General features: G+C 39.8%; 1 protein-coding gene across 7 annotated transcripts in view; it reads left to right on the top strand.

The window, feature by feature from the left end:
• Positions 1–12,238, top strand: part of Focad (focadhesin) — a 1,203,139-nt gene that overhangs the window by 1,061,364 nt on the left and 129,537 nt on the right. For all 7 annotated transcript variants that reach the window (XR_007594464.1, XR_007594465.1, XR_007594463.1 and 4 more), the window contains one exon: positions 9,293–9,427. Coding sequence is in view for 4 of the 7 variants with exons in the window: in XM_050157367.1 (XP_050013324.1) it covers positions 9,293–9,427 (135 nt within the window). In the remaining 3 variants the exon portion in view is untranslated. The remainder of the gene's footprint in view (positions 1–9,292; positions 9,428–12,238) is intronic.

Below are 12,238 nucleotides of genomic sequence, written 5' to 3'. Positions count from 1 at the left end.
AGGGCTTCTCTATGTGATGATGGCTTGAGTCCTTTAATTGTAAAGGCAGCTTCTTTTACCTTCATTATGAAAAGGGCACATGAGGCATTTTTCATAGTCTAAAGGTTTTTATAAAGCTCTCCCTCTGTTGGAGAAAAGAATCAGGACAAAGGGAGTAGGCTGCTCTCAGGAATTTCTAGAAATAGCTTTTGAAAGTAAGATTGGGAGATAGCGCTCTATTCTCCATGCAGGAACAAAGTAATTTTACAGCACAGGAATTAAGAGCAAAAGCTCCAGTGCTCCTGGGGTTTGACCCCCACATTGGTTACAGCAGCAATAACTGTCTTCTTAGCACATAAAGCATGTTTGTTTGCAGTTGTCTCCATGCAGCCTTTACTGTCAACCTCATGTGATCCAAAGAACATGCACTAGTATTGTTTCCATTTTGCAGCTGAGGAAACAGACAGAGAGATTAATGGGTTTGCCATAGTCACACAGCTATGGGATGCGAAAGCCTAGGGTCCCTGACGCCAATCCTGTGCTCTTTTTAGTGCATCTCACTGCACTCCTTAATCTTTACGCTCAGTGATACTATTGCATAAGAATAACATGGGGGAAATTATCATTTTCCTTAGCAATAAAATATGCATAATGAAACACTTGGCCCGGTATGAATTTCTTCTCAGACAAATTCAACAAGGCACTGAGTCATTTGTACTTAAGAATTAACTTGCTATCTGCATGTAATTCATAGATATCATGCCTGGCTTGATTTTATATATATATTTGTTTTTTCCTTCTCACTGTTGAATGGTAGGTTTAGTACCACTGGATGGCAGTTTCTTTAGCACTTACGGCTTTATTTCACTCTCTTCTGGTTTGTTCACTTTGACAAGTCTGTTGTTTTAAGCTGTTCCTTGACAGGTAGTTTGTGTGTTTCTTCTTTTTAGCTTTGAAGATGCTTCTTTGTTTCCATCATTTAACATTCATGGTGTTAACAACAGCAGCAACAACATTTTATCCTAAGACTGAGGTACAAGTTTATGTCTTTATTGACTCTGGATATTTTTAGCCATTATTTCTTTAGTTCTTTTTTTCTGTTCTTTTCTAACCATTAATTTTGAAATCTTATGGAGAGGTTAAAAAATATGGAAAATATATTACATAGAATGGAATAATATTTAGTTAATAGTGCCAATACCTGCAGTAACATGATGAACCTTGAAAACAGCATTCTAAATAAAAGAAGTCAACTATAACGGAGCACGTGCTCTTTGATTTCAATTACAGGAAAAGTCACACATAGTCAAAATGATAGAGACAGAGGTAGACTTGTGGTTCACAAGGGGTGGGAAGAGAGAGAAAATGGAGAATAAGCCATGAGCAGTGATTTCGAGGAAGGGTGACCAAAATGGATTCACACTGATAGGGATGCTAATACAAATTTGTACGTATGCTGAGATTCACTTACCTGGAGCAATTGTATGTGAATATGTGAATTACTTCCTTTTTTTTTTTTTTTCCTCCCCTGAGACAGGGTTTCTCTGTTTAAGAGTCCTGGCTGTCCTGGAACTTGCTTTGTAGACCAGGCTGGCCTTGAACTCACTAAGATCCACCTGCCTTTGCCTCCCAGGTGCTGGGATTAAAGGCGTGTGCCACCAGCACCCGGCATGAATTATTCCCTAAAAAAGGTTTTAATGAAACTAATATAAAAATTTGAATTCTTATCCATTTCCGATTTTCCCTAGCCTCCTGTAATCTGAATTGTTTGCTGATTTCACTTGAATATAGTTATCAAAATTGAGAGATTGACTCTGCCACCTGGCTAGTACCTCACCTGTCCGTTATGTTCAGCTATTGCCAGGTTTCCCACTCATGGTCTCTTTCGGATCCCTTTCTATTCCAGGATTCCACATGGAGTTTAGCTTTCATATTTCTGAACTCTTGTCATCTGTGCTGGTGTGTCTATCTCTTTGGCTTCCGTGATCCTGATACTCTAAAAAATTCCTGGCCAGTTATTTGGGAACATATTCCCTAATTTAGGCGTATGTGATGATGCCTCATGACTCGGCAGGACTATGTCAGAACTAAGGCTCTCATCTTAGATGTGTTGAATATCTCATTACTGTGAATGTAGACCTTGCTCCCATGTTAAGGGTGATCTCCGCCACATTTCTCTACTGTAATTCCTGTTTTTCGTTTATAATTAATAACCTTTTCTCTCTCTCGGGGGAGATGCTTTGATGTAGCGCAGCTGTCCTGTTTGCTCTCAAACCCCGTGTACCAAGTTTGGCACCCAGCAGTAGGTGCTGCTACGGCAGTGAGTCCTGTGTTGCTGGCCTGGCAGGGATTGGATTTCCACTGCCTCTGCATTTATCAGTTAGCATTCTTTCCTAAGGAAAGGCTGCTTCTTCTCTGTATGTCCGTATCCTTTGCTCCATTTGCTATATCAGTGAATATCGCTACACATTTTAATCTAATTACCGATACTGCTAGTTATTCAAATTGTTCAGGTGCTAACCATTTGGAGCATTTTAAGGGTGGCTCTGCTTTCTCCCCAAGCCCTCACCTTGTTTTTGAGAGCCTCGTTCTGGCACAGCAGTGCCATACTCGACTGACATTCTTACTCTCTCAGCCCTAGAACCAACCAGTGTCATCAAAGATTAAACTCCCTTTGTAAATATTGGTCACCATTTTTTTTTGTGTGTGTGTGTGGCAGGGGGAAGGAGTCAACTTTTTGTTAAAGTATCAGATACTTAATCTAATAAACTTAGAAGAAACACATTTTATTTTCTTTACTATTTTGTGAGCTTCGGTTCATGGCTGACTGGCCCCTTTTGCTGTTGGGTCTTTGGCAAGGAATGTTAGGTTGCGGATGATGTGGTGGAAATGGTCACTTCATCTCATGGCGGATGAGTGAAAAGGTGAAGGAGGAAGAGACTAGGACTCCACACCCCACTGTGTGTTCATGCGTGTGTGTATGCATGTATGTGGGTGGGTGCACATGCTATGGCATGTGTTTTGAGGTCAGAAGACAGCATTTGATTGTTCTCTTCTTTTGACATGTACGTCCTGGACATTAAACTCGGGTTGTCAGAGTTTGACAGTAGGTGCCTTTACTCTCTAAGAAGGCTCACCAGCCCCTTTCTTATTTTTATTTTTTTAAAGAAAAAGTCCCATGTAGTTTTGGCTGGCGTCAGACTCCCCATGACGCTGTGACGGTAACTTTGAACTTACAATTCTCCTGTCTCCACCTCCTAGATTCTATGATTACAGGTGCAATCATCAGTTATAGTGCAAAACCTTCTTATTATTGTATGCTTGCATGTGTGTGTGGATGTCATAGTGCATGTGCAGAGGTCAGAGGGCAAATTTTTTTCGAGTCTGGACACTTCTACCTTTAATTGGGTTTTGAGGTTCTGTTGGGAAAATGGCAACCTGCTGAGCCATCTAGCTGGCCCTGCTTTCTAATTGTTAGATCCCAGCACCTTTAGTTTATTATGTTAAAACTTGCCTCTTCTTTTTCACTATGTCATGCTCTTTTACTGGGATGTAAACAACATCATTATTTCTTTGATGTTTGTTGCTTTCACTTTCTTCATCCTGAGATCAGAGAGTGAAACCCTCCTCTGCTTTTCTTTCTCCCACTCACCATAGGCTCTGTCACTGGGAATTTTTAATTTTTCATTGTGAACTCATTTTTAGGTGGGCCTGTTTTTATATTTATATGCAAAATTTTGGGGTATGCATTTGAGAGTCCTTCCAGAGCTCTTCAGGTGCCCCCGCTCACTGCCATGTCTGATGTCATACTTCTTGGCCATTTGATTTTTCATCGAACCTTTAAACCAGAGATCGTTTTTCCAGGGGCTAGTATTTAAGTGGAAGTCTCATTTCCAACTCCTTGTCTTCAGCAGGCTACAGTGTATGTCTTCTATTTCTATATCAACTTTTAAAAAGAAGTTGTGCTAGGTTGTTACAAAACTGACAGCTTCCATAAAATACATGCAGCCACAATGCAAGTATATACCTATTTATTTCTGCTATTTGGTAACCCTTTTCCCCCTCTGGAATCAATCACACACTTTGGAAATTAAAAGAGGTCAGTTTGGGTAGTAATGATGACTGAGGCCTATGATTCTAGCACTTGGGAAGCCGAGGCAGAAGAACTGCATGAGTTCAAGTCCAGTCCATGCCACACAGTAAGTTCCTGCCTCAAGACCAAAATAAAACACAAAACATGAAGAAGTCAGTCTATTTCTGGACAGAGGTGAGTTATGGGTTAATGACCAGCAGAAACAGAATAAACCAGCAAAAGTCAGATCAATCTGAGACAGCCGGACAGCTCAGCCATCCTAAGGACTGCATCTGCAAGGCTCATGGAGATAAGGGAGCAGGGAGGAGGGCTGACACTAAGTAGTCTTGAGGCTGAGTTGCTCATATCCAATAGCCCAGGTTGGGAAGCTCAGAGGGTTTAAGGAAGCTGCTTTGCCAGAGGCTTTCCTCCTCTTGTTTTGGGTATACCGGGCTGTCATGTAAGGCCTGCTTTATGCTGGGATCCTGAGAGTGGTGGGACAATATTCTTTATTATGTCAATTATGTTTTAAATAAACGCTGATTGGCCAGTAGCCAGGCAGGAAGTATAAGCAGGACAACCAGACAAGAAGTAGAGGCAGGTCAATGAGAATAGGAGAATTCTGGGAAGGAGGAAGCCCATTCCTCTGCAGTCCTGGCCTAGCCACAGAAGAAGCAAGATGTAACTTTCTAGCTGAATAAGGTACCAAGCCACATGGCTAGCACAGATAAGAATAATGGGTTAATATAAGTTGTAATAGTTAATAATCTTATTAGCTAAGCCTGAGATGCTGGGCCAGTCAGTTTATACTAGTATACACCTCTGTGTGATTTTTTTTTGGGACTTAATGACTGCAGGAACTGGGCAGAACAGAAAACTCAGTCAACAGAGAGTGCCTTTGTAGGCATTATTTTTTAAACTTTTTAGGTGGAAGACAAAATTTAAAAAAATTCAAAGCTCTGAATATGCTTTAAGGGTGTATTTTTACTCCACACTCGGAGAAGACTGGCTCCCTTTGTGCTTTTGTAGCCGACAGTCCTGCGAGTTCATCGCGTGCTATTGCAGTGTGAGGCAGACCTTTCCATGTGTATTGGTTTATAGAAGTATTTGAATGACAGCCATTGTCTGACCGACCTCACATCTGAATAAAGTCTCCCCTCTTGTCTGTGGGATGGTTCTCTTTACATCTTCTCCTTAATCCTAGTCAAACACACGTCACATATCTCATTTTCACTAATTCACCCCGCTCTTAATTCCTATGAATGCCCCCCTCTTTCCAGTTTCCTTCTGCTTTGGTTAGCTTTGGTTTTGACCCAGGTTGTTAGAGTCCACACATTTCAGTTTCCAATTCACGTCCCGAATTCTGTTCTGCTCTTTTATTTTATTTTCTTTTTAATGAATTAAGGGGTGGCTATTATAATCATTCTTATTTGGTACTCTTAGATTTCTTTGTTTGCTGTTTTAGGCTTTTAAATTTTTTAATTATTTCTTTTATTTTTTTGAGATTATAATATATAATTTACCATTCTCTTTCCTTTCTGCAAGCCCTCCCATATACTTCCTTCTCAATTCATGGCCTCTTTTTTCATTAATTGCTGTTACATGCATATATCTATATCTACATAGATATACATACATACATATGTATTCATAAATACATATGTATCAAAAAATTCCCATATCTAAGGCTGAGGGATAGTTCGTTGTGGAAGAGGTTGTGTAAGAGCCAGAGGAACAGGAAGTTTGCTCTGAGATTGTGTTTCCTAGAATGTCCAGAAAAACACCTTTAAAGTCTCACTAGCCTGACTGCTTAAACATGAGCTGAACAGGAAAACATTAGACCTGCTATCTCGGATGGGGAAAGGCCTAGGAGACCTCAACCCTACACCAAGAGCTACAGGCAGTCAAGGGACGCTGAGAGTGGGAGAAGGTTTTCACCAGGGAGGAGCGCACCAATTGGTTATCGAGTGCCAAATGGTCATCCTAGTTCTTTGAATTCTTCGTTCTCTCCCTAAGACTTTTTTCCTGCTCCCCCACCCAGTGTTTCATTGCCTTTGGTACTTGAGGAAAACAGATAATTTCTTACATTCAACTGTGCTGGGTGAGTTAAGGCCAAGAAGCAGGCTACATGGTCATTGCCTTTCAAGATCTTAATATCTAGTTGAAGAGACAGTTTCCGTACACAAAAATAGTGAGCAACACCAGTGTATAATTAAATGCTAAACTGAGTGGCATAGCAATTTAAGTGTTAGAAGTTGAAGGGAAAAAGAGAAATAAAGAGAGGACTTGAATTTTAAGAGAAAACCTTAATGAGGAAGTGGGATTTAAAATAGGACTTGAAATAACCAAGATTAGCATCAGGTGGGCATTTAAGGGAAGGGGTAAACAGGGACAATCAGTTTACTGGGTGTGACATTTCGGGAAGCTCTGCAGCCCTTCTGTCTCAGGGAGTGAAAGTAGAGGTGCAGGAAGGAGGAGAGTTAGTGGCTACCTTGACTTGGCGACCACATGAAATTTTGAAGAGTCACAGAGGAGGGTTAGCGAACCATGGTTCCTTATGGAGTAAGACTCTTTATTTTGTGGGTTCCTCAATTCTGAAATCTCTGGAGATATCTTTTCTTTTTAAAAGACATTGGACCATATCCTTTGGTGTTCTAGGAATTCTGTGACCCACCTGCCTTCCAAGCATGCATACAGTTTTTGCCAACACACAATTTTTCATAATTGGCTTGCTGTCTTTGGTGCACATGCCCATTCCTTCTCCAAGTTCTTTCTCAAACCTTACCATCTCTTGACACCCAATGACAGGATTCCCACCCACTGACATTTCTTACCTTCCTCGATTCTTCTTTCAACTGTTTCATGTTCAAAACAGTTCTAGTCATGCCAAGTAACAGAATCCCATGTTTCACTTCGTTTCTAATACAGCTTGATAAATTCAACAGACGGAAGTGCATTTTATGTTTTGTTCCCTCCTGATTCTGTGTACTGCTTTGGATGTGTGCATGCTGCTTTGTGGGTAGCTATTAAAGAATTACATCTTTTAAATTAATATTAATTATTACTTTTGAAACATCAATTATTTGAAATCCCAGAGCTGTTTGTGTGTGTGTGTGTGAATATGCTCACTATCATGCCTTGCCCATAATATTTCTTTTTTAGTAAATATTTGTTCAAGTCAGATTATGTAGTAGATTCCAAAGCAAAGAATATTTATTTTTCTGCTGTTTCATGGGAAGAAGAAATTAGAGCAAAAACTATGAATCCAAGTTTTTTTGGAGGTATGGTTTCTGCTCTTTTATCTTGGGTCATGTCTTAATACATGTCTTTAAGCATGTATTATTCATGCATCGTATGTACATCTGAAACTACTACTTCATGTAATTTTTCTTGAATAATTGGTTTGTAGATAGAGATAAGTTGTATACATAAATTACAGCGCAAACCAAGAGTTGGGTATTTTTAAAGAATTAATCCTATTAAATTCTAATTGGTTCTTTGTTGGTACTTTTCTTGCCCGTGTCTTAAAATTGTTAATAAAATATTAATCAGTGAGGCCAGGTGGTGGTGACTCACACCTTTAATCGCAGCACTTGGGAGGTAGAGGCAGGTGGATCTCAGTGAATTTGAGGTCATCCTGTTCTACAAAAGTGAGTTCCAGTCCATCCAGGTCTGTTACACAGAGAAACCCTGTCTCGAGAAAACAAAAACCAAACAAACAGGAAAAAAAAGTAGGATCAAATTATCAGGACAGATAGGACTGTCTTGAAAAGCTAAAAACCAAAAGGAAAGAAAGAAAATACCATTCAGTGGCTAGCAATCATTTGGTGAGAGCTAAAATTAACATTAAGGAAGACTTGAATGACTGTGAAATCAGATATTGTAATGACTAGGAACACTGGCTTGAGGAAATTAGGGAACTGACGTTACATTTGTGTTTGCATTCAGATTTAATGCTTAGCAACCTCTTTATCTGAAATCACTTTAAAAATCCTCAAATTATTTAAAATAAAATTATTTTGTTATATCATTATATAATAAACATTTATTAACATTTCTCTAAGGCAAATTTAGTTGAGAATTTTTTATTTATATTTATTAATCTCCCCTCCAATTTTCTGAATGAAATATTTTACTCTTTTGTGTGTGTGTGTTTCTGGGGTGGATGTTAAAAAAAGGTGTGTGTGTGTGTGTATATATATATATATATATATATATACACACGTATCAAATCTGGAGTTAATGTTGTATGTCTTATTGGGACACAGCACCTGAGAGAGTGACTTAAAGAGGCAGAGGCAGCTTTGCTCCACTCCCACTGCAGAGGTGCCATCTCATTCTCGTGTTTTTGTAGCTTTGGGCTCCAGGAAGGCAAAGCACCATGACAGAGAAGGCCTGGTCATCTCATGGCAGCCTAGGATGTTTGGGAGGAGGGTGGGGTCAGAGGCAAGCCGGGGAGGGAAGGGAGAATGCCAAGCACAAGGAGCACTGTTCGTGAGCAGGTGACCCCCTTTGTCTAACAGGTGCCTCTTCCTCATCAACTTATTGGTGTGGGTAGAACACTCATGGACTCCACCTTCGAAGGGCTTCATGAGCTAGGCCAAGCCTTGGGGTGAGGTGACTTCATGAGCTAGGCCAAACCTTGGGGTGAGGTGCGGTGTGCTTGATATTTAAACTACAGTAGGGAAAGGTGTTTGATAACTGAAACAAAGCAGTTAGAAAACAATTTTATGAGACATGCTGCATCTTCAACAATTTACGGTAACTACCTTATAACATCTTACTTTGTAGCAGTGGCCTTCTTTCTTTTTATATTGTAATGGAGCCCTCTTGGCTACTCTGTGCAGGACTGGGTACCAAGCACAGGGCCTCCTACATGCTAAGGGTAGTCTCACTGATCTCAGAGCTACATCCACAGTGCCCTTCCTTTCTTCTTTTCTTTTTTAACTTCTGTTTTGAGACAGGGTCTTGCTAAGTTGTCCAGTCTGGCCTTGAATTTGTTTTGCAGTACAGATGAACTTGATTTGGCATCCTATTGCCTTAGCTTCCAGAGAAGTCAGGATTACATACGTGTGCCAGGATGCCTGGATTGCAGTGCTCCAGGGAGTCCATCTTAGTTTGGTGCCTGGGTCACAGTGCTCCAGGGAGTCCATCTGAGTTTGGTGCCTGGATTGCAGTGCTCCAGGAAGTCCATCTGAGTTTGCCTTTACTCAGTCACTGACTTTTCCATCTGCTTCACAGGTTGTCTGCGTCCGCTCTACTTGGAATGCTCTCTCTCCAAGGCTGAGCTGTGACACGAGGCCACTCATATTGAAGGCCCTGAGTGAACTGTTTTCCCTGGTTCCCTCCTTAGCAGTCAGTACAGCTGAATACGAGGTATGTCTTTAGAGCCCGAGATTCTGTGTTTTAAGGAAAGGTTTGTGATGTGATACCTACTTTCAAAATTAATTCTTCATTTTAACAGCATAAAAGATTGTGTTTTTATTATGAGTATTGTCAGGATTTTAAAAATATGTTTCATGGTAAAAGTACTGTTGCTAAAATAACAGTATATAAGACTAGTTGTTTAAAACCATTTGTTAATGTTTTAAGTCATAAAATATAAGCAATAAAACTTACAAAGTCAGAATGTATTCTCCCAGTTTTATAAAGTCATGTTTATCATTATAATAGCCTGAAACACTTGTGAGAGTCTTTGCTGTAAGATTTATATGGTGCTGCTTGATACTGCATTCCTAGTACTTCTTTGAATGAAATAGTCAAATAATAAAGATTATATTTGTGTCTTCACTTTTATAAGCTACAGTCTCTTTCTGGTCAGTACTTCTTTTCCTTCCAAGAGCTGCAGTGTGTTTTGACTGGTGAGCGTCCAGCTTACTGAATCAAGGACTTGAATAAACCACCAGGCTTTAAGATTCTGTAACAGTCCTTTGTGTGTTTAGATCTGAAGATAGACAGAAGTATCAGAACATACTTCTTGAAAGATTTATTTTTATTTCTGTGTGTGTGCCCCATGTGTGCATATGTGTGTGCCATGTGTGTTTGGGTATATTCAGAGGCCAGAAAAAATGTGTTGCATTCTCTGGAGCTGGAGTTACAAATGGCTATGTGTCTAGCCTGGGTTCTTGGACACTAACACAGGTCCTCTAGAACAGCAGGAATTTTTTTTAATATTTATTTATTATGTATACAATATTCTGTCTGTGTGTATGCCTGCGGGCCAGAAGAGGGCACCAGACTTCATTACAGATGGTTGTGAGCCACCATGTGGTTGCTGGGAATTGAACTCAGGACCTTTGGAAGAGCAGGCAATGCTCTTAACCACTGAGCCATCTCTCCAGCCCAGCAGGAAATGTTTTTAACTGTTGAACTGTTTCTTTAGCCCTATATCTCATTATTTAAATTGATCCACAATGAATAAAATCAAATTCATCATAGCTGTGGTTGAACATTTAGGACTACGCCTGCACAAAGTATATACTAGGTAGTAGTTGCTGAATGAACTGTGTAACCAGTGCAGGGTATTTCGAGTTTGTTTTTATGTGTAGGCTTTTGTTTTATAATATTAAGGAAAGAATTCAGTTGTTACCCATAGGGTATGTGACATAGCGGTTATCTCTGTTTGGTACTCAACCTTACCTTGTTCAGAGCCGATAGGATGAGTGATCAGGAGCTCAAACTAAATCTACAATAATGGTGTTTTGTGCTCATTCGTTTTCTGTACTCAAGGGCAGAAATCCTATACTCTTGAATTGCTAGTAGTTGGAATTATTCAAATTTCATTATCTGCTACTTTGTGGTGTGGTTTTTATGAGTTGCTTTTGATGTTTGTATATTCATGACTGATAAATGCCTTTTGACTTAGGTTATCTTTTCTTTCAGATTTTGCATCTACTTAGTTTGTCTTTATATAATCAATGTTTTTCTGTTATTCAGGCAGACTGCATTGAGACCATTTAATCCATTTCTTCTCTCTAAGTCAGGGTGGTCTTTGCAGGAGCAGTTTTCCACTGTTAGCAGAGATGAAAACACAGTGGAGAGATTCTGCCTCCCTCCTTCCTTCCACCGTCCTCCTTAGCCTCTCCTCCTCCCATCTGCTTTTCTCTTATTCCCTCTCTTCTCCCTCTGCTCCTCCTTATCTTTCCTCCTTCCCCTCTCTCTTCTGTCTGTCCTAGCTCTCTGGCTCCTCCTATGTGTGTGTTTAGGTAGCTCTCTTTTAACTGCTTGCCACTTAGTTAGGTTGAAGCTAGAGTTAAATTCAGTCCCTCAAAGCATTTCTTACATTACTTCCGTTCCTAGTCACTTCAGAGCTTTCAGTTCATCTCAAGTGAAGTCCAGCAAACAAACCCTGTCTTCTACAACATGGCAGTTCCCTGTTATTCCACACCCAGCTGTCCAGTGAAGCAAAGGGTGTCTCCAGTCATTTCTATTCCTTTTATTCATGTTATTTCCTCTGACTAGAGTTCCTTTATTTTCATTTTTAATTTAAAAATATGAATTATTAATTAAAGAATTGCTTTATCTCATGCTATCCTTCAAGAATTTTTCTCTGACAGAAGTCTGCTGCTCTCAAACTTCTTTGTGTGGTTCTATGAATGTAACTTCTATTTTATACTACAGGGACATATAATTTCCCCCCTTAAACCATAAGCAGTGAATCATAGAGTAAATGATTAAATTGGACTGTGCTTTTAAAATTGCCTCCCATAAGTTATGGTATGTTTATTCATTGACTCAGAATACATTTCTTCAAGCCATATTAGGTCTTAATGGTACTGATAAATAATAGTTTATTTCAGATTCTTACTAAAATTGAAGCACTGAGGTTTTGAATCATATCCACTTAAGAAATCAGCATTTCTCTATGGTGTCCTCAGAATCTGAGATTCTTTCTTCTATCTCTTGTATTCTATTGATTATGCTTGTTTCTGTAGGCTCTGCTCGTTGACCTAGATTTTCCATATCCAGCTGGTCCTCAGTTTGTGTTTTCTTCCTTCCATCCATTTCAGTTTTCAATTCTTTTTTTTTTCTTTTTTTTTAATTGAGAATAAGAAAAAAAAAGTTTCTGCCTCCTCCCAGCCTCCCCTTTCCCTCCCCCTCCCCCCAATCTTCTCCCCCTCCCCCCACTCTTCTCCCCCTCCCCCCACTCTTCTCCTCCTCCCCCCACTCCTCTCACCCTACCTCTCC

The sequence above is a fragment of the Alexandromys fortis genome, unplaced genomic scaffold (genome assembly GCF_014885135.2).
Source record: "Alexandromys fortis isolate MF-2015 unplaced genomic scaffold, M_Fortis_MF-2015_v1.1 scaffold_64, whole genome shotgun sequence".
NCBI classification, from domain to species: domain Eukaryota; kingdom Metazoa; phylum Chordata; class Mammalia; order Rodentia; family Cricetidae; genus Alexandromys; species Alexandromys fortis.
Note: the sequence above shows the minus strand (reverse complement) of the source record. Positions and strands in the feature narration are given on the sequence as shown.